At 38.8% G+C, this 27,600-nt stretch overlaps 1 protein-coding gene across 1 annotated transcript; it reads left to right on the top strand.

Annotated features, from left to right (window-relative positions):
- The first annotated feature begins 1,236 nt into the window (after positions 1-1,236).
- Positions 1,237-21,055, top strand: antxr1b (ANTXR cell adhesion molecule 1b). Its single transcript, XM_022203894.2, has 18 exons — positions 1,237-1,729; positions 4,622-4,693; positions 4,788-4,859; positions 4,956-5,037; positions 5,157-5,190; positions 6,500-6,579; positions 6,900-6,968; positions 7,510-7,590; positions 7,690-7,750; positions 8,985-9,083; positions 11,431-11,500; positions 12,711-12,789; positions 14,585-14,680; positions 14,797-14,838; positions 14,918-15,010; positions 18,175-18,336; positions 19,051-19,131; positions 19,741-21,055. Exons 1-18 carry the CDS (start codon positions 1,581-1,583, stop codon positions 20,116-20,118), a joined length of 1,800 nt encoding a protein of 599 aa, XP_022059586.2. The 5' UTR covers positions 1,237-1,580; the 3' UTR covers positions 20,119-21,055.
- Positions 21,056-27,600: the final 6,545 nt, after the last annotated feature.

The raw sequence follows: 27,600 nt of genomic DNA, 5'->3' as shown, positions 1-27,600 counted from the left end.
GGTGATTCTTGATTAACTGTTGACCTTCCTGACCAATTATCTCTCAGCAGCAGGTGACACAAATGTGCCATGCACTTCACACTTACAAACAAGTGTTTACAGATGATTTTGGGGTCGATGTCTGCTTTGAAATGGCTCCAGATAACTTTCCTGCAACACCATACATGCAATTTGTAACAGCATGGCTTCATTTAGTGGCATCACTAACACCATTAGGTTTACAGATATAACACATTCTGTCAGCTGAGAATCTGTATCACTCAAAGAGAGTATTACCAGGAAAAGAACATAGCTAGCCTAACTAACTTTAGATTTATGAATAAAAAGTCTTCATTTCATAAAAAGTTTCATTAAAAAAATAGTTGTCTTGACACAAAATAAAATTTTATGCTTATTCACAAAAATATATGGTGTTTTTTGCAATTCAGTTGAAAAGTTCTGTAAAATTACAGATTTCCTTCTTTTTTTAACAGTGTAGCTTAGCTTAGCTTAGCTTAGCTTAGCGTAAAGACAAAATAGTTGGGAGAAACATCAAGTCTGTTTGGTTCAAATGTAACAAAATGCACCAAACAGCACGCCTAAATGATCATCTGTTGAATTTGTGCAAAAACAGAAATGTTGAAAATTTGTAACTGTCTATGTAAATATTATATGTGTTAAATAATGACTTACTTTAAGAATTAGTGTCATAAAAATGAAATTGAGTTGAACTGAGTTGACTGAAAAATGAGAGTTTTAGCAGTGTTTGGCCATCTGTAGCGCTCCTCACCTCTCAGTATCTGATCTCCATCATGAAAAGCCTCATTTTCCTGTTCTGGAGAAGTTCTGTGTGCAGTCAGGAGTCAGCCTAAGATTACACAGAAGCTCACAATTTAATGATTTCTTTAAACATCCGTCACTCCAACATTTACACAAAAACCCTGCAAAGCATTTTTTTGTTATGACTCAAAGAGGGGTCACACCCTGATTCATATTAAAAGTTTTACAACAATAACTTAAAGGCAGTGATTGCAATTTTTGCAGCAACAGCATTCTTAATGTGGCACGCCATTTAAATATCGAATGCATGTTTGATGTTGAAGTGCACTGTTTTGTATGGTGCATGTGTTTACCACTAAGTGGCACTGATGCATAAGGTGTGGAGTCAAGTAAACCTTCAACACAAGTGAAAGAAACAAACAAAAGAAAAGCTTGAGTTGGAACAAACATCTGCTAAAAGCTGCTGAGGGTCATTCAGACAAACAGCCGTACGAAGCAGTAAGTCACACACCGGTGCATGTGTGTGTGATCTGCTTTGATGTGCAAACTCGTGGCACCGGGTGTTAAGATGATTGAGTGTGGAGAGAGAGGGAGCCGAGCACTCAGTCCCACCAGCTTCACTCCTCCTCTGCCAGCACACATCTGCTGCTGAGGAGATGGGACACTGAACCCGAGAAGAGCACTTTGAGCTTTGGAGATCAGTCCTCGCAGCATGGCCGACTGGACCAGAGCACTGTGAGGAAGAAGTCACAAAGGAAAAGCTCCAACTGGAGATATATTTACCTTCTCCTGAGGCTGAGCGTTCTCTTAAATCTGGGGTGATGTCCCAGCGCTGGTGCAGGCAGGTCCTGCTCGGTGTGGAGCTGCTGGTGGCGGTTCTGGCCGCCGGCGCTGCTGCACAGTTTACTGAGAGGAGGCAGGCTGGCTCGTCCTGCTACGGAGGATTTGACCTCTACTTTGTTTTGGACAAGTGAGTACTTCTACTAGATCACAGAGGAAGCGTTTTAAAGTTCTGTGCATGACTCATGGGGGTTTGTTGTGAAGACACAGGTGCAGGCTGCATTCCAGAGGCATTAATGAACCACTGCTCACTTCAAAAATCTGCACTGCTGTAAATATCAGAGTCTACATAAAGAATATTGCAGGTTTTGTGTGACATGAAGGTGAGCTGGACTACCAAAAGTGAGCTCAGACCTCATAAAAGCAGCTGGCACATGTGTTTGTTTATTATGAGGTCACCTGTTGAACTCTCCCTGCTTAAAGCTGCATGTTAGAGAGGTTTTCTGAAGGGGAATTTTTTAAAAAAGTGACTTTTACGCACTCTTTCAGTCATCAGATTTGTTCATTTATCGATGATTTCTTGTGGTATATAACTGTCACAGCTATTTCAAAGCTCCATCCATTCCTGCTCTTTTAAATGTGGGAGTAAACAAATAAATAATGTTGCATTAGTCAGAATCAAATTAACTGTGATCCACATCAACTAGAGCACTATAAAGCCCAGCAATTGTTTTATTTATCGGCTAATGTTCTAGCATAATTAAAAAGTATTCAGAGTCTGAGAGTCTCCAGAGTTTAACATGATGTTTTCTGATCTATTATTTTTTCCAAGCTACAGTTTGAAACCCTAAAATATTCAGTTTTATAGAACAGCAGCTGCCTTAAAAAGTCTTAAATGATTGTTGGTTATCAAATTCCCGAATGCTTTCCCGTCAGTCTAGTAATTTTTAAAGCTCTGCTGCAAGACTGTGTCAATTTCTTGAATAAACACGGGAGCAGATCTCTCAGGACTTGAATGCTGTGCTAGTTTTGAATTCCGCTCTCCATTAAACTGTCATGAAGCTAACATGAAGCTCCTGAACAGGTCGTGTCCAGTCAGTGTGTTGCTTCATGAACCTTCTCCTCAAAGAGCCAAGTATACATGACTAAAAAATGTTCACCAAAAACACTACGAACCACTTAAAAGTTGCGAGACTTGACAGAAAGTGTGTTTACAGCCTGACATCTTCTTCTGCAACGTGTTTATGTATTCAGCTATGATAAAGTGCACCGCAGGGATTCCTGTTGTCAAACTGCAGCCTCACTCCTCTGACAGTGGCAGCTCCAACCATCCAAGTCCTCGGCTCTCTCTGCGCTCCGGTCTGTAGAACCCTTTCTCCATTAGAGCCAGATGTTCCAAAGATCCCGGGTTCTTGGCCGTCTCGGCACTGGGACTCACATCACACAATAAATGAAAACAGAAGGGAGGGGAGGAGGAGAGCGGCAGCAGAGCCGTGTGTAGAGGAGGTGCTGGAGGTTACGCCGCATATTTGCTTCACGACTCTCTTTAATTAGTGGCCTTCACTTAAAAATCAGCGTTATTTTGCAGATTGCTGAATCTGCACCTGCTGCAATATCAGGACTGGAAAGGAAGCAAGAACATCTAGAAATGAGGATTAAAAAAGTGCAACTCAAACACTGAAAGCCACCCACTTTCTTCTAGAAGATACAACCAACTCCAAAGCAGCACAAAATGAGCCAAAAAGACACAAAATTATCACAAAATGACACTCAAGTGTGTCCTCAAGGTATAAAATTTGCCCACGGAGGCACAAAAAGACTCCACACCAGCATAAAATGACCCTCAAAAAGCATAAAAGTTGACCACAAAGTCACGAAATCATTCCACAAACACAAAAATATCAGTACAAATAATGAAAAGCTATCAGTTTGTATACAATTTACGTATACATTGGTGACAAAAGAATATCTCAAGAGTTCACTGACGTAATTTGTAAATGCCTGTTATCCTCACATAAGCTTTTGTTGTGTCTTATCAGAGCTAAAACTGTTAGTTGGTTGCCAAATTAGTTGACGAGCAGTAATATAACAGTTCAAATTATGATTGTTCACCATTTATTTGTAATTTTTCAAGTGAAAAAAGCAAATAAATTGTAGGTTGGAGCCTCTGAAGTGTAAAGAGTTCCTGTTTTTTCTTATCCTCTGTTACATTAAACTTAAAATTTGAGGGTATGATTCAGATCAAATAAGCATAGTCAACGAAGGCACAAAACAACCCCACCAAAGGCACAAAACATCTTCCAAACAGCACAGAATGAGCCAAAAAAGACACAGAATTATTATGAAGTGACAGAGAATGACCCTACAAATGATTAAAATGTCCCTCAAGGCATAAAATTCGCCCACAGAGGCATAAAAGAACCCAAAACAGGCACAAAAGAGTCCACAATAGCAAGAAAATGACCCTTAAAAAGCATAAAGGTTGACGACAAAGTCACAAAATGATTCCACAAACACAAAAATGTAATTTTGTGTTTTTTTTGGGTGTCAAAAACACACAAAATCACTGCACTTTGTTAAAAACAGCACAAAAAGAACGTTAAATAGACATTTCTGTTCTTTTTAAAATGCTTATACACCAACGTTTCAGCAGAATGATGCTAAAAAACAGTCATTTGTGCAGAACTGAAGCTGTACGCTTTGAAAGAATTAGCCCATTAACTAGTCGTGTAATAAGTTATCAGATAAATCCAGAGCTGGGATTGCGCAATTTCTCGTCAGATCCCACTACAGTCAAAAAAACCAAAGGACATTCCAACTTTTTTTTTCATGCATGATCAGTTTAACGTCTGTAAAACCTCTATTAATTCTGCATTTCTTCTACATCAATTCTGATCATTTTAAAAATCTGTCTCCTGCATGAAAGTGCAAGTAAAGCCAGTATTTACAGCAGAGCTCAGTGTCTTATTCAGGGGCAGCTTGTGCGCTCTAGTTCTGGTTTGTTGTTGTGTTCAAGCGTCTCCATCCAGTGATTTGAACTAAAGTTACTGCTTGACACAGAAACTCTTTATCTGCCCCCCAGGTCTGGCAGTGTGCAGCATTACTGGAATGAGATCTACTACTTTGTTGACCATCTGGCTCACAAGTTCATCAGGTACGACCACACAGAACCAGAGTGAAGACAAGAATAGAGGATAATGAGCTATAAAACATCACAATCCTCTCTTGTGCTCTTTTTTGTCCTCCAGCCCTCAGCTGCGGATGTCTTTTATCGTGTTCTCGACAGAAGGACGGACTCTCATGGCGCTAACAGAAGACAGGTGGCACAGACACACATCTATAGGATTTACTCTGAATCTCCGGTCATGTGTCGTTCCACTGTGATCAATATTTCATCTCCTGTTGTCGATGATCAGAGAGCAGATTCGAGCCGGGCTGGAGGAGCTGAGCATGGTGCAGCCGGGCGGAGACACCTTCATGCACAGAGGATTTCAAAGAGTAAGTCATCTGCTAAGTCGATGGATAAGTGACCCTAAACACCAGTATGGCATCTAACCCTTTAAATGAGGCCTATTTAAATTTATAGCCACTGACGCCTCCAAACTGCTCTCTCTTAGGCCAGCGAGCAAATATATTACGGGACTGGAGATGGTGAGTAGAACATTTCTGCTTTTTCACACTTAATCACGGTGGAGCCTTTGCCCCATCATTAAAACTCAAATTCTTCATAATTCAAGCATATGGTAGATTCATCTCATACTGTAAGACACAATAACAGAGGCACAGCTGCTCTTTACATCAGTTTTTTCCCCCCCAAATGAATATTAATTCCAATTGAGAGAAACACAATTCATGATTGATGAGACTGATTTGTTTCCAGTTTTAGCTGTGGGTGGCTCAGTGGGTGGTGCAGGTTTGGCTCGTTCCTACGTGAAGTTTGCATGTTGTCAGTGTGCCAGCGTGGGTTTCTTAAGTGCTTCCTCCCACAGTCTGAAGACGTGCATTGTGGGATAATTGGTGATTCTAAATTGGCCGTAATTGTGAGTGTGACTAGCTGTGTATCTCTTTGTGTTAACCCTGTGATGAATTGCCAATCTGTCCAGGATGTAAAGGTCCACTTTAATGGGCTCCAGCCTCCATGGCTTTCTATAGCAGGGGTAGCAAACATGCAGCCTGCTTCGTAAAGTGTAAAAGTTACAGAAAAGTGCAAATTGTGAATTTCTAAAACTGTAAATTCAAAATAATTTCCTGATCATAAGTTATTTTGACCATAAAGTAAAATACTGTATTGTCCTTTTGTCCTTTTGTGTCTCATGTTTGTATTACTTTGTCCTGTTTTTGTTCTTGTTTGCCTGACTTCTGTCATTCGTCTCACTTTTTTTTTGTCGTTTTGTGTTTCCTTTGAGTCTCGCTTGTGCTTTTTGTCTACTTTTTTGTAGTTTTATTTCTCGCTTTTGTCATTTTTGGTCCCTTTTGTGTAATTTTGTGTCTCGTTTTTGTCGTATGTCCATTTTTTTGTCACTTTTTTGTTTTGTTTTGTGTCATTTGTCTCATTTTTGGTGCTTTTGTGTCTCATTTTGCGTCTCATTTTTGTAATATTTTGTCTTGTTTTTGTTTTTTTGTCTGACTTTTGTCATTTTCATCATAAAGTAAAATGCTATATAATTCAGTTCCAGATGACTAAATGTGTTGTGCCTCTGTAGAAACACTGTAATCTATAAGATGTAATGTGTAAATGATAAACTGAGGCATAATATTGTTGAAATCAAACATATTTTCTTCAGAAATGTCAGGTTGTTCATAATGTTTTGTAAAAAGATAATCATTAAATGTGAAAATTTTTAGAATGTACTTTCTTTTGCATTTTTTCAGCGCGCTTGTGGCCCCAAAACTAAGATGAGTTTGACACCCCTGTTCTATCGGATAAAGTGGGCATAACTTTATGTTTTCTGTCTTTTAGGCTACCGGACAGCCAGTGTCATCATTGCCCTGACAGACGGTGAACTGAGAGAAAATCAGTTTGACCTGGCACAAAGAGAGGTGACATAAAAACACAATTACTGCGTTTGTAGAACATTAACGTCCTCTCAAACATGTAGTTTTGACATTAGTTAGTGACGAGTGATGGCTGCTGGAAAGAATGCAGGTGTAAAACACATTAGCTTTACTTTTTAAACTCAGAAACTACATCCATCAACAGCCTTGGTGTCACACAGATGTTTTCCAGCAGCTGTTAATGGCTTAACAGCAACATTCGCTAATGGAGGCGTGGCCAAAACAAGTTATTAAGTGAGTGTGAGTGCTCATCGTTTGGCTGTAGTTTCTTTATCTGTTTGTGTTTGATGTCTCGTTTGAAACAGGCCAGCAGAGCACGCCAGTTGGGTGCCACTGTATACTGTGTGGGGGTGAAAGACTTCAATGAAACCCAGGTGAACCAGTCAGTAAACGAATGGGTGAACAAAAGAATCAGTTAAAGCTGGGATAGGCAGTATTATTTGGGCATCATTGGGAAAAAATTCAGCATGAATCTTTCAGTATATTGTAATTCAAGCTATCTAGTAGACATCACACTCAGACTTACCACATCCTCTTGGCTTCATTTTCTGGCATTTGATGGGGATTTTTAGCCAATCATGAGTCTTTTCACATAGATCAGGTGAAACAGCTTAAACATCACCAAACAGGACGTGGTAACAGAACAGGTTTGATGGAGGACTTTCAATCAGGAGAGTTGGGTTTGAATCTGGGATGAAGCTATGAATGAATGTTGACTTTTAGCTTGACTATTTTTGAGCATTTGAAGTTCATGCTAGTCTGGTGGGAGGGACTTACAGGCCAAAAAGGAGAGAGAGTGAGCTGCAGGAGGAGGGCTGTATGTTTTCAAATGTGGGCTTTTGTTGTTGTTGTTTTTTACATTTTACAGATTGCTGCTTACTGCTACTTTAATCATTCAGTCATTTTTATTGACAGTTGTCAACAATAGCTGACAGTAAGGACCACGTCTTCCCTGTGAACGATGGATTTCAAGCACTGCAAGGGGTCATCGACTCGGTACGCTTAACACTCATAAAAGATCCAAATTATTGCATTAAATCCCTCAGGACATAATTTAATTAGTTCAGCTTATAACACTATTACTTTCTCTGTCAGATCCTGAAGAGATCATGCATTGAGATCTTGGCTGTGGAACCCTCCAGCATCTGTGAAGGAGGTAAAGAAGGGACTAAAACCCCAGAACACTGCACTGTAAACCAGAGGTTCCCAAACTTCTCAGCCTCCAGACCCTAAAATAAGGATGCTGACGACTAGCAACCAACAAATCTCTGGAGGTGGTTGAAACATACAACCATTGTGCAGAATCACACAGGAGGAACAGATGAAATTTTGTCATATTGCAATCTAATATTGGCTAGTAGCAGAATACACCTAGCTAATCTCCATGGATACTGAGTAAATATACAGGATTTAGGAGCAGCAGATGTACAGGTTATGTCAAACATACATTTTGGGAATGATTACTAGTTACTTTCATTTTGATGTTAAACTCACCAATTAAGATGATTAGGAACTATGTTTGAAGCACAGCAAATACATTCTGGATTTAATTTAGGCGATAGCCACCCAGAGATCACCCTCCAACTTATAATTTATATGTTTTTTTCATTTATCTAACCTTTTTCTTAACTAGGAAGTCCTGTGAGGTCAAAATCTTGCTTTCAATGGACTCCTATTCAAGAGGGAACACTAATATAAACCTACAAAACATTTTAAAGTCAAATAGAACCAAAGAAAAGCACATTAAAAAAACAAGAGACTAAAGCTATACAAATAGTTGTTTCACTTTTCAGCTACACATCTTTTGATCAAAACTCTGATCTCTCCATGAAAGACAAAATTGTAAAAGTTATTTTAGTTCTGAAAGTTTTTCCAGGACCAGAGAGCAAAACAGGAGAAGGAAGTTCTACCAAGTTCAGAACAGACAGTTGGATGAATGAGAATAATAACTGCTGTAGATAAATAATAGATAATTACACAATGAAGATGGAAATTGACAGACAGACAGAGAGGAAGCTCGTGTAGTTTTGTCAATGGAAATATGCCAGTGTGGCTGAATGAAGGCCAAGAAACCAGACCATAAAGTACACAGTGATCTGTACTGGACAATGAGTTGGACTTAAAATATAGAAAGCAGAGGCAGCATGTATATAAATAATGTCTCCATAGTCCAAAACACTTTAGCGTTTACACAAGCTTTTTAAATAAAGGATATTAATCGAGTGATTTATTGACTTTGGGAACCCCTGCTGTATACAAATCCCTGTGAGATTTACATTTGATAATTGAGTTTGGATATATCCTCGACTTTCCTCCAAAATACACTGTTCCATATTGTATAATATTCCTTGAGAAAAAACTATAAATGGTGAATTTTAATCCCACTACAGAGTCCTTCCAGGTGGTTGTCAAGGGAAACGGTTTCCTTCATGCTCGGGATGTGCAGAAAGTTCTCTGCAGCTTCCGCATCAATGACACAACGACTTTGAGTGAGTACTTTGCTTCTGTGATCTTTTTTCCAGGCAGACACACTACAAAAGAACTTCTGTTTTTTTTTTCTTTTTTACCCCAGCTCAGAAGCGCCAGGTTCTACAGAGCTTTACTGCAACTTTCAAGTCATTGTTTTGATTTTACTGTCTGCAGTTTTACCACTGCAGTGGTTCAGCCAAACACAGAGCTGCAATCCGATAAAACTAGCAACAAGCCGGTGATATATGATGAAGTATTTGGCAGCTATAATCTGACATTTCCCCCAGGAGTTGGTGGAGACCAAAAATGGAGTAAAACAGAATAAATATTGGACTTGCATTCATCAAGTTGGCATTCATGTGGCTTCAAATGAATCAGAGTCTTTTTCTGTACCTGCTGGATGCATAAACAGTTTGCTTATATATTTGCTGTGTCATAGTTTCAACGTTATAATACACTGCCTGGGCAAAAAAAAAAAAAAAGTTGCACATCCTAATATCTTGTTGGACGGCCATTAGCTTTGAGTATGGCACTCATTCACTGTGGCATCATTTTGATAAGATTCTGCAGCGTCACAGCATTTATTTATATGCAGAGTTACATTAATTTTCTACCAAGATCTTATATTGATGATGGGAGAGTCAGACCACTGCACAAAGTCTTCTCCAGCACATCCCAAAAGTGCCCCCTGATCCTCTCATTCACAATGTGAGGCTCATGAATCCTGGCATTGATATCTCAGAACATGTCCATGTCATCAGGGAAGAAAAACTCCACTGATGTAAAGACCTGATCGTTCAGTATGTTCAGGTATCAGCTGACCTCATTCTTTGGGAACATGACGTTGCTGAACCTGACCAACCCCAGATCATAACCATAACCCCCACAGGCTGGTCGACACTAACCATGATGAGTTCATCACTTCATCCACCTCTCTTCTTACCCTGATGCCCCCATCACTTTGGAACAGAGTAGATCCGGACTCATCAGACCACATTTGTTCCTCTAAGATGACGGTTCATCACTATCCTTCAGGTTTTAATAAAGCGTTGGATGGTTCTTACTCTGATTTTAGTAGTTTCATCTCCTTAGTTGTTTTCTTTGCTTGATGCAGGCCAATAATTTGACCCTTCTGAGACAGATCAACGTCCTCTCCATGACCACAGGACATGTCTTCTGACATGGTTGTCTTCTGTCATGGTCAGCTCGGGTTAAAGAAGTTGTTGCAGCTGAAACGTATTCATCACTGCAGTAATTATCCAATGGGAGGATCTTACCTGTTTGCTTAGTTAAGTCCAGGTGGTGACTTTTTTTGGTCAAGCAGTGTATGTCACACAGCTTTTTGTGCAGTTCTGCCTCCATACAGCAAAACAACAACAACAAAAACTCAGTGATGCATTTTTGAGCACTTAATTCTAAATCATCTGTAGACTTGTGCATAGTTGTGCAAAAGCTTAGAAATGTAAAAGCTGAGCGGTGATATTGCAAAAACTTGAATTACAGAATGCAAGGGCGTACATTCACTTAATTCATATGGACTTTCTTGCAGAATGAAACACTCTCATGTTTGTAATTATGAAGCTACAGTACATTCAGTAGCCAGTTAGCTTAGCTTAGCATAAAGACTGTAAGCAGAGGGAAACAGCTAGCCTAGTTCAGTTCAAAGGGAACGTGTAAAATGGTTTTATTGGAGTGGAACATGTCGCTGTTTTGGTGGTGAATAAAAGACAAAGTGCAGACTGAGGAGGACTCTGTTAAAGTCATCTTACAGTCTGGATGATGTCATTCTTTAGCTATTACATCTTAAATGCAAAGTGTGAACAGACTAAGCAAGAAGAATGTTAATGCATATGTGAAAAAGCAGAGCAAACAGTTATCCGTCCACCACATTATTGTAAAGTGGAGCTGCTCTCAGCAAACATTTACAGCCCCGTGCCAAGTTTATTTTGGCCGTACGGACGTGGACGGGTGGGGGACGGCTGCTCTTTGTGGGCAACAATGATTTAAACCATCACCCTCCTCGAAAACCATCAGCGCCATGTTGCTCTGCTTGGAATCAGCTGGTATAACGCTCAGCGCTTCTCAGATGTCTACAGAGGAATGTGGATCTCATCATGGACGAGTACTGTCTTTGCACACACACTAGACACTCACTCAGCCAGGGTAAATAAACCACAACCCTCCCTCATTTGCTTCGTTTTCCATAAGGAGAGGAAGTCCAGGAATTTAATAACAAAAAAATATATTTCAAAGCATGAATCCTCTGAAGTTTCAGAACTGTGGAACAAACTTTTCCTTTGTAACACTTTCATCTCTGAAATGCCCTCTAATTTACCTTTCTGAATTCTGGTAATTCTACCTCCACAGTGAAGAGGCCTTTGGTGGTGAGAGACACCTATCTTTTATGTCCAGCTCCAGTCCTGGAAAAAGAGGGAATGTAAGTGATGACTGTAGCTTTTCTCAGACGAGGCTGTCTGGTTTATATTAGACCGAAAAGACTGCAGCGGAAACATTCTAATAAGTTGCATCTTTGAATACTTTTTGTGTCAACACCACAGTTTTTAAAGCACATTATTGCACTTCTAATGATATTATAAGCAGCTCCTGCATGACAAACTGGATTTTAAATTGCATTTTTATCACTTAAAATTTAAAATGGAAACAGGAAAGATTATTTTTAATCTACAACCACACTGAACACGTGTCAGCTGATTTACTGTGTCATATTTATAGAGTTAGAGAGACATTACATTTACTCTCTTATTCACGTGGCCTGTGGGCCAAAACCGGCCCACCAGAGGGTCCAGCGTGGCCCGCAGGACGACTTCGTAAAGTGTAAAAATTACAGAAAAGTACAAATTTGTAAATTATAAATTTAAAGTAATTTCCTGACCATGATATGTCGCTTTGATCATAAAGTAAAATATTATATTGGCCATTGTTCTTTTGTCATTTAGTGTCTCATTTTTGTATTACTTTGTCCTGTTTTTGTTGTTTTTTTGTCTGACTTTTGTCATTCATCTCATGTTTGGTCATTTTGTGTTTCCTTTTTTTCTCGCTTGTGTTTATTCTCTACTTCTTGTTATTTTGTTTCTCGCATTTGTCATTTTTTTGTCTCATTTGTGTAATTTTTTTGTCTGAGTTTTGTCGTATGTCCATATTTTGTCACTTTGTAACTTTTTGTTTCTTTTTTGTTTTGTTTCATGTTGTTTGTCTCATTTTTGGTCATTTGTGTGTCATTTTTGTAATATTTTTGTATAATTTTTGTCTTTTTTTGTCTGACTTTTGTCGTTTTGATCATACAGTTCAGTTCTGGATGACTAAATGTTGTGTTCCTCTGTAGACACTCTGTGATCTGTAAGTTGTAATGTGTAAATGAAAAACGGAAGCACAATATTGCTGTAATTGAACTTATTTTTCTGAAGAAATTCCAGGTTGTTCATAGTGTTTTGCAAAAAGATAATTCCTTAAATGTGAACATTTTCAGAATGTACTTTTTTGCACGAATACAAAGGAAAAATTTGGAGTTGTCATTATTTATAGCTTATTATGCTGTGAGTTTACTGGTTCAGCCCACATCAGATCAAACTGAATGTGGTCCCTGAACTAAGATGAGTTTGACACCCCTGCTCTTATGACTCCTGCAGGTCTGCCACTCTCTACGTCAGCATGAATAACGGCCTCAGCTTCATATCGAGCTCCGTCACAATCACTGCAGTTCCCTGTGTAAGTACAATGAAAACCAACGGGGGCCAAAATAACTGAGCTCACACATCACCTCATGGCTAAAAAGTCTGCGACGAACTTCAGTCTAGACACTGACGTCCACATTGCAGGTGATTGCTGACCTTGTGTAGATTTTGAGCATCACAGAAACCCGACAGCTCTTTTGTTCTTGTGTGAATCAGCAGTTTCTAAACTTCCAAACCTCACATATGTCTGCTTGACCGTCTGCCACAGTGTGCTGCTTTCCATTAGTGGCCTTGACACGACAAGATGCTGTAAAACGTTAAACTAATCCATATTGTCCTCTGCATGTAAAATGTTGGTTGTGTTTGCTTGAAAGTGAAACTGGAAATATTCTATTATTGACTGCACATAACATAAAATAATAATAATAGTAACAAATAGCTATACAACAAAAACATATATTGCAAAAAAGAGATCCAAAACATCAAATATGACAAGATAAAATAAATTAAATACAACAAATACTAACCTCCAAAAAAAACATACAATAAAGTGAGTTTTAAGAGGAGATTGGTCTGTCTATTCTGACGTCTGCCATTGGCCAACATTTCACACGACTTTCTCCTCCTCTTCTACTATCTATGTTATCAAAGTCCACTTCACGGCAGGAAACAACAACAACAACAACAACAACAACAACAACAACAACAACAACCTCCACGCAGCCACCTACCACTTTGAAAACTCCAAGTTTTGGCGAGGATTTGGATCTTGCAGTAAGGCAGCTCTGCTAGTTTTTTCCAGTAAACTAGTCATATTAACGACAGTGCTCGCCTCCCTGCATGCAAATGTTCCCCAAAAACAATTCACTCATCATCAGTTTTGAAGGGTCTCTGCATCGTTCGCTTAGCTTTGCCTAATATAATTGTGATTAATTTAGAGAAATACTAACCATTCCCTGAATGATAATCGATTCTGTGCTGCAAAATGGTTTGGCTATGCTAAGAAAAGACTTAAGAGAGGAGTCTGCCTGCTAGAAATATCTAACCATAGTTGAGGAACCTGTGCAGAAAAGAGTTGGTCACCTTTAGTCTTTCTTTCTTTCTTTCTTTCTGTTTATTTGAAAAAGGACAGCGTGCAGTTACATTAAAAAGATGGCTGCACCAGATTTAGCATCATGCTAATTTCCATCTGTAGTCCTTGGTCCAAGTGACGAGTTTGGAAGTGTTAATAGAACCCTGCTGGAGGATCTCAGGCAGTGATAAGACTCATAGAGAGTTACATGATCATCCAAGAAACCAGTAAAATCTTCAAATCAATTCTAAAACTTACTTGTAACCAATGAAGGGAAGCTAGGACTGAATGCTTCTATTGGTGCATGTCACAAGCCTTGCAACAGCATTTTAAATTAAGTGCAGTTTTGGATGTTTCGCTTGCTGCTACCAGAATAAAATGCAGCAATAATCCAGTCTGAGGGAGATGAAAGCATGAATGGCCTTTTATAAATCTGCAGTGGAGAGGAATGACCTGATCTTGGTTAGCCGTCTTATCTGGGCAAAGCAAGGCGAGGCATGACTTTGGCTGTTTGAGCATTAGAAGACAACTCAGACTCAAAAGTATGAACATTACTTGATAAGAGCTCCATAGTAGAAGAGTTCTGGGGTTAAAGCTGTTCTAATTACTTCAGATTTGAGGCCATTCAGCTGCATGAAATTCATGAACGTCCGCCTTTTAAAACATCAGTGGTATCGGGGTTACGTGTGTACAACTGGCTGTCATCTGCGTAGCGACGGATATCAATGCAACACCCAGTATCTCCTTTTTCTTCCAGTCTGATGGGACGTTTGTGGCCATAGCTCTGCTCATCCTGCTGCTGCTGCTGACCATTGCCCTGCTGTGGTGGTTCTGGCCTCTCTGCTGCACAGTGGTACGACAATGGAAATTAAATCTGAACTTTTATCACGCATTTTTGCTGTTCGTACTAGAATAACTTGACTATAAAAGGCCTTTGGAGTTTATATTCTTTCCTTTTAATGTTCACAGGTCATTCATGAGCCGCCTCCTCCAGTAATAGAAGACATCTCCGTAAGTGGCTTTATTTGCACAAATTTTCGATAATGGTGTTCGTCTCAGCGACAAATAGCTACTTATTTGCATTCTTTAGGATGATGAGGATGGCTTTCCAAAGAAGAGGTGGCCCACAGTAGATGCATCGTATTATGGAGGCCGTGGAGTCGGAGGCATTAAGAGAATGGAGGTAAAGTGTGAATAAAGCAAAAAAATAATCATTATCATGCAATAATTCTTAGCCTTAGTGTCTGATATCATCTAGTTTCATACTGGTTGGTACTGGTTATGCTGTTTTATAGTGATTCTGTTTGGAGTTCACAGATAAACCACGTGGCAAACTTGAATCCAGCAGTCAGCTGAGTGAGAGCTGAAGTTAAATGCTGAAATATGAGAATGAGATCAAACACTAGCGCAGCAGGAAAACAAAAAAAAAAAGCCGGAAACAACTCATTCCTTAGAAGAGATGAGTTTGCAAGTCCATGCTGGAAGAGCCTGAGTCACTTTTGTTGATGTGACTGGTTCTGAGAGCCAGAGAAAGCTAAGTTGAGGCCATCTGGACAGTAAAGTGCAAGGACGGCAGAAATCCTTGGTAGAATCAAAGAGAAGAGGAGCTTTAAGGGTCAGAGCTTTGCAAGATTTGTTTGTGGTTGTTAAACAGCAGTTGAGTGGCTTTAATTTAGCAGTTTGAGGGAGAAGAACAAAAAGCAAACCTAATTTCTGTTTGTGAGAAAGACCAGTAGTGAGACAAAGCTCAGGGACAGGATGGTAGTCAGTAAGTCTGCTGTGGAATAAGAAAAAGCTGCCTGACATCAGATCCCTGTGCAACACGATGCCTGAGAGCTGCAGTTTGTTGGAGGTGAAGTGTAGAAATCCTACTGAGACATCCTCGGATCAAGAAGATCAAGAGATGTCCAGGTTAAGGAGACAGAAGTCCTCGTGGCAGAGTGAAGCACTTTAGAAAGTGGTGGTGCAATCTGAGCAGTTTATGCTGTGATTTTGCCTTGAAGCTGCTCTGCTTCCAAACACAGCGATGGAAAATATGCACAGCTTCATTTATGTGCTTCTCCTGCCAAGTCAAAGTCCTCATGGCTTGTGGCAGCTGCAAAAGTGTGAATTTGAGTAATGAACTTCCAAGGTTTGCTTGGACAGCATTGGTTTCACTCAACGTGTCGGCTCCTTCTTGACATTTGAGCTTTTTTTAGTGACTCTCTCAGCATCAAGGCAACTGCATTAGAAGAAAAAAAGAGACATTCTTTACCTTTGAGAAGGCACCCAGTCTGTGTCAGCGGGTCTCTTGCTTGACTTGAGGTTTGCGTCAAACTAGTTCAAAAGTAAATGCTCTACTTTCTCTCAGAGGTTTAGGGAAAAAAGCCAAATCCAAAAAGTTTGTCATAAATTGACACAGTTAAACTTTGAGGTTAACTTTTGTGGATTTCAGTTGACTGGGTTTAATTAAAACCAATGTAGAAATGCAACAAGCATCTGAATGTGAAAGAAAAGAGAAGTATTTTCAAATGGAAAAGAAAGATATGTCGCTACAAAAGCAGTTGCAATCATTTAACTGGGTTCTCCTGGATGTGATGATATCATCTCACAGCGCTTGTTATCCAAGATGTGAATGTCAGATTCAGAATCAGTTTTATTCCAAAGTAAGTTTCACATATGAGGAATTTGACTTGGTGTTTTGGTGCATAACAGTAAACACTAGCATGTGGAAAAATTTTGAAGAACAATAAAAAGATGAAAAAAGCAAATCAGTAGACAGCAAGTGTAACAAATCCAAGGAATTGCAAAAGTAATAAAAAAGTAATGGAGATATTTCCAGTGTCTGAGAATGTGCAGGGTTACATAACAAGTAAAGATGTTGCATGCCAAAACTGATGATAAAATGAATTGTTTTCTCAAAATGAAATAATCTACATTATAAGCAGCTATTATCAGCAGCTCTGTGATGCTATGAACATGTACATGCTAACAGTATTAGCCTGCTACATGCTGAGAAGTATGTTTGCTAAGATCATCTTCTAAGCATTTTTTTTTAAAAATTTGCACTAAACAGAGACTCCAGCTGAGGATGATGGGAGGAAAAGTCAGACGACATCAAAGTTAAAATATTCAGGAAATGCCACATTTTTAAAGAAAATCTGTGAAAAGTGATCTCTAAACTGTGGTCACAGATTGTTAAACTAAGCAGCTTTCTGACTCCAGCCTGCTGGCACTGATGTAAACTGAGGAATTATCAGCATCCAAATAAAGCAGCTAACAAACTGCACATGTTGATAGTTGATCTTTTTTTAAGCTACGAGGATATTTTCTTTAAAAAAAAAAAAAAAAGATGAAAGCAAAGGAATTTTATCCAGAAGGTTTAATTATCTGCCCATTATCTTATAAAATATGGATTCTCACTAATTTCACATACATTTCTCCATATTAGAGCCGGTCGTGCTGAACATGGCCACCAGTAAAAGGTTCAATATATAATTGAGGGACTTTTGAAGTCCATGGGATGTATCTTGCAAACATTTTAATTAAAAGTTAAAAAAAAAAACAATGTTTTTTATGTTTATTATGATCATGTCTTTACAAATTCCAGAATTATTTATTATGGAAACAATCACTTATTAATAAAAAATGACTGGATATCACTAAAATGTGAACTAAATAACCGTCCGAATTCAATAACAACCACCTTCTAATTAGATAAACAATAATAAAAAAAAGCTTATCCAAAAAATGTTTTTGATTGTGTTCTTTTTATTAAGTTGAGATAATCATGACAGATCCTTTTTGGCAGTATATCAAATTTTACATGGAAAATAACTACTTGTGTCTGTGTCCCAGAAATCACTTTCCACTAAGTTCCCCATTACAAAAACACCTCTCAACGAAGTGTGTTGATTCCAGATCACATGACCTGCTCCACATGATGTCATTTCCTCCTGAAGAAAAGACTGGAAGACTCCAAGGCTTTCTGAGTTATTTAATATAAAGTAGTGTGTGAGTCAAGTGTGGATTTATGGCACATCAACAGGTTTACTAAAATATCTTTATAAATAACTTTCAATTTCAATTTTACTCAATTGTATATATAACATTTAGAAGAATCTTTGTGTAAAAATATCGTGGTGTTTGGTTATAGGCGGCCATGTTGGTTTTAGGCCTGAAAACAGCAAAAATGTCAACAATGATACATCGCAAATGACCCTAAAACTCTGGCACGCTTGTTTCCATTGAAGATGTTACCAAATGCTGTGGTTTATCTGCTAAATAGTACTTTTATTCCAGTTTTACTTTAAGTTGATTGCTCCTATCTGTCACTGATTGTAACCCAGTGCTTCTGTTTCTGTTCAGGTCCGCTGGGGGGACAAAGGCTCAACTGAAGAAGGAGCCAAACTGGAAAAAGCGAAAAACGCTCGAGTTGTGATGCCTGCAGAGGAGTACGATCCTCCTCCACGGCTTCACTACCACATGCACAAGTCAATGCGTCCCCAGAAGTGGTACACTCCCATCAAGGTGCTCCACTTATTCGCTTTTATCATTTACTAAATCAGTCTGCAGATGTAACCAGCTTGTATTTTAAAGTGTTTTTGTCATTAAACCTCTGAAACGGCTTTAAATTCCTACTAAATATTAACTCACATGCTTTGACAAGACATTCTAGCTCTAATGCTGACTTTTCCCAGAGCTCTAAAACATCCCTCATGGTCCTTCTCAGTTGTCATAGAGATGCATTACTGCCATAAACTATATTCTAAGGCATGGATCACATATGTATTATACAGCCGATGCTTTTTCCAGATGCTCTGAAACCCCTTCTGTCATGTCGTCCTCTTCCTTACAGAGGTGTCGCTCCACCGTAACCGAGAGTCATTTTAGTGTTTCTGGGAATGATGTGTTACCAGGAAATAGTTAATAAGATTTGTTTCCTCACATATTAGTCAGCTGGATGGATAGTAATAGGAACCAGACATGGACTGAGCTAACCCCTGAATATGGAATCTGTTGAGTGGATGTTATTCCTAACAAAATACTTTCTTTGTTTATCTGCCTGTCTTTTTTTTATACAAAGCTACCTATGCAAAGAGGGAGACATCTGGAGCAAAAGTGGTGCAGAGACAGAGTGGCAGACATTTCATTCCTGTAGCTACTGTACTTGTTTCTCTTTGCCACACAGATATGCAATCACAATGTATGTTTACTGTGCTGTCATCTGTGGTCTTTCTTTAGGGTAAACTGGATGCTCTGTGGGTGTTTCTGAGGAAAGGCTACGACAGAGTCTCTGTGATGCGACCTTATCCTGGAGACAAGGTGAGACATGGCCTTTGTCGAGTAACGAAAAACATCACACACGCCTTCAAAACAAAGCAATTATTAAAGATTGTGAAGCAACTACTGCAACTTTTTGGCACAGAGACGTTTGAGATTTTAGAGTCTGACTTCATTAGCTGTGGAAATGAGGAAGAAGGGAAGTTTGGAGCGAAGTCATCCGGCTTCGAATCAAATAACAAAGCAGAAAGAAATCAAGCTGAAATCTTATCTGCGTGACATTAGTCCATGAGCTAAACATTCGTAAGTCAAAGCTGTTTCAAATCACAGGAACAGCAAAGAAATTCTTAAATGTCACAGTCAGTGGACAAAGGTATTGTCTGGAGGAGCGATCGGGTCTGCAGAAGTCATTAGGACTCGATGCCGCCCGCCTCCTTCAGCTCGGCTGGCAGGAATGCTGTTTTCTTCCATGACACTCACTAAAAGAGGAATTTCCTCTTTCCATCTGCTGAGAGCTGTACCCTCCAAACCTGCCAATCTCTGTGCCACAGCAGATTTGAGGGCAGATTCATGACTGTATAGATTTTCTTTACATCTTGCAGTCCAGAAATCGACCGTCTCCACTGACCTGTGTTTACTGTCTGAATACAGGGCAGGTGCATCAACTTCACCCGGAGTAAATCCTACCCGGCTCCCCGCTACCCCATCTACAACCACCCCTCCACACCCGTCTACACGTTGCCCCACAGTTACCAGCGTCGTCCGTCAGAGGGCGACCAGACCTTCCACTTGCCCCCGTCGCCAACCTCCACCCTCCCACCCCTGCCGTCCACTCCCCCTCCGTCCTCCAGTAGCTCGTCCACGTACACGCCGCCTCCCACCAGAGCCCTGCCTCCGGCCAGCGTTAGCCCCGTGTCTGTGCCTCCGTCACCAACCGGCTCCCTGCCGCCTCCACCTCAAGGCCCACCTCCCTGCAGAGCACCTCCTCCGTCACGGCCTCCTCCACGCCCCAATCACGAGAACCACTGATGGCTAAGCTGATGAGGAGCAGGAGCCAAGCTCAGAATGGAAACCTGAAAAGACCTTTTCACTGTGGCTGTGCTTAATCCCATCCAAGCAGAAAGAGAACTACAGCGGCGCTATAATTTTGCCTTTTGAGGCTGCATGTGGAGATTCGACACCTGCTCATGGCTGGAGCATGATGCACCATGAACTGTGACTTTTAAGAAAGTCTAGAGAGTGAATATTTAGTCGAAATAAGCAGCTTTGGCTATTGGAGTGAAGCATTTATTCAGTTTTTAAGAACATTTCCCTGATTAAAAATTTGGTCAGACTTTGCAACGTAAACTTCAACATCAGCCTTTGTCTGATGTGGATTTTTAATTATTTTATACAAAACAAAAATCACAATTTTTAAACAGCAGGAACTCCAGCAGCTCAGCGACTTCTTCATGTGTTTTATACATGCAAGTCTGTTCAGCAGCTGCTCATCCTGCAAAATGTATATATTTTGTAAATGAATGTCTTTTTAACAATCAACAAAACATGCATGCACGCACATTGTAGTTGATGGACGATGACACTTTTGATGTTATGATTTTTTTCTTGGCTACTGTTAGATAGACTTTTTAACATTTCAGCAGAGTCTGGCTCAGCGTCTCCCCTGCTTTAACCCTCCTGTTGTCCTCATTTACAGGCACCAAAAATATTGTTTCCTTGTCTGAAAAAAATCCCAAAAATTCAGCAAAAAAATTCCCCAAATTTCTGAAAATTTGCAAAAACCTTCAGGAAGAAAATTCCAATAATTACTTAAAAATTTCCCTTAAAAGTTTTATTTTAAAAAGAATCCCCCAAATTTGGCAAGAAAATTCTTGTAAATATTTTCAAAAAAATGAGTAAAATCTTCAAAAAAAATCCTAAAAATATCCAAAGTGATTACATATATATCAGTAAAACTTCTAATATTTTCTTTAAGAACATTCACATAAAAATCAACCAAAATCCAGCGAAATTCGCTGGATTTTGGTTGATTTTTATGTGAATGTTCTTAAAGAAACATTTTTAGCATTTCTTTTTTCCACCAAAAAATATTGAAAGATTTTCCAAAAATGTTGAAAATGTGGACATCAGAAGTTTCACTGTGAAAATAGATTTATTTTTCCATGCTTACAAACTTTAAAACGGGTCAATTTTGACCCGCAGGACGACACGAGGGTTAAGTCTTTATGCTCAGCTAAGCTTCACGTTCACTCGACTGAAATGAGAACGGCATCGATCTTCTCATGATACTTTGGCAAGAAGGCAAATAAGCATATCTACCACCGTTAAGGCTTATACTTTTCTCACATACACATCTTAAAAAAGTCCGCTGAATGCTGTTATTGACATCAAAACTTAAATAAACGTTAAAATATTTTCATGATCTTGAGCATCAACATGGAAATAAATCCTAGAGTTCGAGAGCAGAGATGTTAATTGCAAAGCTGTCAGGAAGCAAGTCTTAAATCCCAGGAGTTACGTCTTTGGCAGCATGACTCTGACTGTCAGAGGCTGTTTAAGTTCTGTAACGATGACAAACCTAACCTCTGGAACCTGATTCAGCGGCCCAAGCTGCACATTTGTGATCAGACTTGTTCATACCGATATGATGTGCAATAAATCAGTAAAGAAAATGTTGTGCCCTCTTTGCTTGAGTCATGATTATCAATGTCAGATGTTTCATCCAAAGGGAGATGATGTTTGTTTTGGTCAGACTTAGATAAAAGTTTAGGGCTTTAAGAGGAGGTTCATCTGCACGGATTATTCACTTGTTTTGATATGAAGTCATCTAATCAGGGTTTGCAATGACATCGCCAAAACTTTCTAGCTTTTCAAAATTTTCAACTGTCTAAACATCCTTTGTTATCCTCGTGTCTGATGGTTTTTGTTAATGGCCTATATACTGCATACATTTATCACTAAGAACCGAAACTCACATAAAATGCTGGAAAGATAAAACAATGATCTATGCAGTATAATAAGCAGCAAAAAGGGAGGGATTTTGGACACAGTCTCAGATTTTTATTACTAACTTTAAATGAAAACAGTAAAATGCTGCCACTATGCCTGCAGAACTCTTGGAGACATTTGCAGGAATTATTATCTGTTCAATCAATCAATCAAAATTTATTTATAGAGCACTTTACAACACTCAAAGTGACCAAAGTGCTTTCCAGTTAAAAAGAAATAATCTGTTGTCCCTACAGAGGAGAAAACACTCAGCTTTGATTGTATGGATTCACTTTCTCCACTTTCTTTTGATGCAGAGAGCATGGATAGAAAGAAATTTGTCTTTGAAAAGAGGAGATGAGGTGCAGTTGAGCTGATTGTGGAGCTAAAGATGTCCCTAAAGCCGATGCTTTCCTGGCAGCTGCTTTACCTAATAAAAGCTGGAATGTGGATGAATAAAGCAAATTTATAATGTGAGGTGAATGACTTTATTTAAACCAGTACAACTCTAATTATATATATGTGTGTGTATTCTAATATATTTAAAGTAATTGGTTTCCATTTTGGGTACGATGTGGCTCACTCTCTAAAAAAGAAAAAAAAAAGACAAAGGAAAAAATGTAACTGGAGTTTGGCATTATGTAACAAGCCACAGAGCCGCCAGTCAGCTGACTCTTATTCCACTCAGACCTCCTAAAATAAATCCTAAAGCACCTTTTCCATGTGCTTTCATTAGCTTCAGTTTTTTTGTCATTTGGAAATGCTTTTGCAGACGCATGCAGACAGACTCACAGTCCTGTGGGCACAAGTGAGCTCATGGAGGCGGGTCTGAGAAAACCTCCAGCAACAGAAGCCCACTGTAAAAAATAAAAACCTGTAGAATATACTCAGTAAAATAAATGGGACTAATTGCTGTCCTTTTTGGGGGGTAGATTTAAGGCCATGTTTCACTCCACTGCTTTAACATACTCAAAGAAGTCTGGCAAAGTTGTCCCAATTCATTAGACAACTAAATTACTTATAAACAGTGAGTTAAATTACCTTTTGATAGCAAGCCTGTAGAATCTAGTAACTAATGAATTCCTCCCAGCAATACTTTTAAATAAACAATTAAAAGCCATATACAACAGACTGTATACAAAGATGGACATACCCTTAGGGATATCTCCATTAATTGCCATCTTTACTCGTTCTAAGACATCAAAAATAAGCAAAGAAGTGGTGCGTTAGCGGAGCTGATGCTGTCACTTAAAGCCACCACACCCTTAGTTATGCATCTTTAAACTCTTAAACAGGTGATAAATATACAAGTTCATCCTCTCTGCAGTTGTCATACAGTGAGATTTTACAGACAGGAATCAAAACGGCTTTTTGCACGAGGCTCTAAACATGTTTATTCCTGCTTTTAAAGTTGGGCATTTTAACATGGAATTCTGTAGGGATTGACTCACGCTTAGAGTCGGCCTCAAGCGGCCATTTGAGGAACTGCAGTTTTTGGCAACTTCATGTTTGAAATAGAGATTGCAGGACAACTTGACTTTCCCTTAACAAATGCATCTCTAATATCACACTAAACAAGTCTACGTAGCACTCGTGGTGACACAGCTTCAGTAATTTAACCTGAAGGTAAATAAGGAACAACATGAATTATGAACAAAATTAAACAAGGAAAAACAGTTTAAAAGACCACACAACACATTTTACTTTACATCTATATGCTTTGCCACAACAAATAGGATTTCTTCAACACAGCTATGTAGGATGCTACAATAAGTCATCTAGATAAGAATTAATAATTAATGTGTATGACTGAATAAATAGCGCAGGAGATGATCTTAATCAATCTGATGATTTTATATTTCACTTGCTGACTGATTCACTGAAGAAACCTTGAATGATTTGAAATACTTTTTTACAGTGCAGGCAGCAGCTTGATTAAAGGCAGACAAATTCAGTTTAATGCTTTTACAACGCCCACAGAAAGCCGTGAAAAGACTGAAGACAACTCTTTCTTGGCAGCTTTATTCAGCTTTCCAAATTTAGTGGGCCCAGATTTTTCCTTTTAACTGTCTGTTATTATAATAATTTGACACAATAATTAACTTTCATGCACCCAAAAGGACACTTTAAACTTCGTCTTAGAATAATTAGCAGCATTTAGACTTTCTCCTTCAGTAGTTTGAGTATTGTGCAATATATGGATGATTAAATCAGCTCTAGTTCCAGATCTTACCTCACAGACAAATGTGGAATAATAGTTTCATGTGACATTATAAAACAACCCTGCAGCTCATAAACGTGTTCCCCTTTTTGTGAAAATGGGCTTCACAGTGGCCTGAACTTGGCCAGTGTCATCGTCTACCTGTAATCAATGACTTCACTCGGCTTATCAGCTGTACAGGTTTATGAACGGCGGTGGAGCTTCCACACAGCCTTCAACTAATTTGTAATAAACTCCATAAGTTTATCTATTTCCATTCACGTACACAGATCCTGACGTGTTTACCGTGATGAAATCAGACCATGAGCTGGCTCACTTTACACATTTTCCATGCGCTCCTCTTGTCCCAAGTTCAGGAGAAGGAATCTTACTAAATCTAAGCTCACATGACATTTTGTGCGTCGTGAAGAATAACAAGTGTCTCATCTTTCACGCAGATTCATCTTACCCCTCTGGATATTTCAACAGTACCTCACATGTTGTGTGCAGGTTTATTGGGAGCTCAACCTGACAAGAGAAGAACTCTTGAAGCAGCAGATTTGTTGTTCAGAGTGATTCTGGACAAACCTTTTTATCTGTTTTTCCATTTTACCTCAGCATTTTGTTTAATCCTCACAATCTGGTGTTGATAAAGACAAATATAAATCCAAACTTTTTTGTACTCTGGCCTAATTTGTACTGAGCTGTATTTCATGTTATGTCATGTTATGTAAGATATTTGTCTTTCTCCTATTAAGGAATGTCTATAAGTTAGAACAATGAAGTATTTGATTTGTAATACTCACACTGAACATTATACGCTACAAAGGCTGAAAGAAACTGAATGAATGAGCCAATAAATGAATAAAGACAAGATTCTGACAGTAGTTTATGGAGCAAGACAATACTGCTTCATTTCATTCAGTTTTAGACGACAAAGACAAACGATGCACTTTAAGCAAAGCTCAGCAAGTCTCCATTTAACCCACAGCAGAATCCAGCAAGAAAAAAAATATATTTTGCCTCCAAAATAAGCTGCAGTTCTGCAACCGTTTTGAATCTGACTACAGTCTGAACAGTCAGCTGTCAACGTGTCCTTCTCTCCTAGCAGTTCTTCTTTTTCTTGTTTTCATAATTTCTTTTCTTCTTAGAGTTCTTCTTCATGTAATTTTTCTTAGCAGTTGCCATCATGTCACTTTCTTCGTCTTGTAGTTTGTATTGTGGTTCTTCTACTTTTTGTCTTCATTGATGTTTTTGTCGTTTCTTTTGGCAGTTGCCATCATGTCCCTCCATCCTCTTTCTTCTTCTCATAGTTCTTTTTTGTATTGTACTTCTTCATTTGCTCTTGTATGTCTGTCTTTTCGCAGTTCTTAGTAAGATATTCTCGTAGTTATTCTTGTAGTTTTTTCCCCATAATCCTTCTACTTCTAGTTAACCACGCCTGACGTACGCCCGCAGGGTTACTGCATTCGCTTCGGTATCTGGCTGGATAAGTGTGTATGTATGTGGGTGGGTGTGTGTATGTCCGGTCAGATATCTCTGCAAGTGCTGAAGTCAGGATAATCAAACTTGGCACTGAAGATCAGTCTAAGGTCCCCTGCTCAGTTGTGGAGTTAGAGGTCAGCAGATCAAATAGGAAGGGATATATGTAGGATGATCAAAATAGATGCAGAGTATCATGCATGGGCGTGGTTCTGCCATCTACTGAGGGCTCGTCAAGTTATTGTAGTTTTTCTTTTTTGTAGTTTTTCTCGGTAGTTGCCATAATGTCCTTCCATCCTCCTGTAGATTTTCTTCTCATAGTTCTTCTTTGTGTAGTACTTCTTCATTTTTTTCTTGTGTCTGTCTTCTTGTCTTCATAGTTATTCTTCTTGCAGTTTTTTTGTCTTCTTGTAGTTTTTCCCCATAATCCTTCTACTTCTAGTTCTTTTTCTTCTTTTGTTTTTGTAGTTGTTCTTGGCCGTTGCCATCATGTTTCTTTCTTGTAGCGCTTGTACTTCATGCTCTCACAGCTTTTTTTTCTCTCTAGTTCTTCTTGTAGGTCTTCTTCTGTAGTTTATCTAGTTTTTCCCATAGTTTCTCTTACTGTGGTTCTTTTTTTAGGTTTTACTCAAACTTATCTGGAGCCTGACCTCAGCATAGGAATAACACAGAGATGATCTTTCAACTTCAGAAAGCATCTTGTAAGAGCTGGGAAACAGCCTGATGTAATATTTGCTGAGCTGTTGGCGGAACGGTCAGGACCAGTGGGACGTCTGGTTCCAGATAATTAGTCACTTTCTGATATGGTCAAATGTGAAGTCTGTTGAGGGCCTCAAAGAAGTTCTTTGTCTTGAATTCTTCTACCTCTTGTTCTCATAGTTTTTTTCTTGTTATAGTAGCTTGACTTTTCTTGTAATTCTTCGCCCATACTTCTTCACCTAGTTGTTATACTACTTCTTCCTATAATTTTTCTCAGTCCAAATCTTCTTCTATTAGTTCTTCTTCTATTTTGTAGTCTTGTATTTTTTTAGTTGGGTCAATATTTGAGGAAATTTGACCTCCATGGTATATATCTTGCATATATTTTTATTAAAAGCCAAAAAAAGGAATGTTTTATGTTCAAAATGACTGGACATCACTAAAATATCGACAAAATAATCATCTGAATTTAATAACAACCACCTTCTAAGTAGCTAAACAATAATAAAATGAGCTTATTCAAAAATTGATTTGAGTTCTTTTTATTAAGTTGAGATAATCATGACAGATATTTATTTTTTGCCAAAATATCAAATTTTATATGGAAAATAAATTGTATCTGTGTCTGAGAAATCACTTTCAACTAAGTTACCAATTACCAAAATACCTGCTCCACATGATGTCATTTCCTCCTGAAGAAAAGACTACAAGGTTTTCTGAGTTATTTAATACAAAGTAGTGTGTGAGTCAAGTGTGGATTTACGGCATGTCAGCAGGTTTACTACAATATCTTCTTAAATATCTTTCAATTTTACTCAGTTGTATATACAAAATTTAGAATAATCTTTGTGTAAAAATACCATGTGGTGTTTGGTTATAGGCGGCCATGTTGATTTTAGGCCTGAAAACAGCAAAAATGTGAACTATGATACAAAAAGTCCCGCAGTTATATATTGATCCAGTACTTAATTTTTTTTCTAGTTCTTCTTGTAAAGTGATGGACACCTGGATCCTCTGATGATCCCCTGAAATGAAGACCTTCCAGGAATATGAAACTGGTTATATGTTGACATGTGCACAGTGTTAGCAGATACATGTCTGTTCCTACATACTCACAACTTTTCTACCACCATATTTACGTC

The sequence above is a fragment of the Acanthochromis polyacanthus genome, chromosome 18 (genome assembly GCF_021347895.1).
Source record: "Acanthochromis polyacanthus isolate Apoly-LR-REF ecotype Palm Island chromosome 18, KAUST_Apoly_ChrSc, whole genome shotgun sequence".
Classification (NCBI taxonomy): Eukaryota; Metazoa; Chordata; class Actinopteri; family Pomacentridae; genus Acanthochromis; species Acanthochromis polyacanthus.
The sequence above is the reverse complement of the archived record's forward strand: the minus strand, read 5'-3'. Positions and strand labels throughout refer to the sequence as shown.

Excerpts from the sequence above, each read along its gene's own strand:
- antxr1b (XM_022203894.2), top strand. The coding sequence starts at position 1,581 with ATGTCCCAGCGCTGGTGCAGGCAGGTCCTGCTCGGTGTGGAGCTGCTG. Across the intron at positions 5,191-6,499 it reads ATATTACGGGACTGGAGATG|GCTACCGGACAGCCAGTGTC; the intron begins GTGAGTAGAACA and ends TCTGTCTTTTAG. Across the intron at positions 12,790-14,584 it reads CAATCACTGCAGTTCCCTGT|TCTGATGGGACGTTTGTGGC; the intron begins GTAAGTACAATG and ends TTTTTCTTCCAG.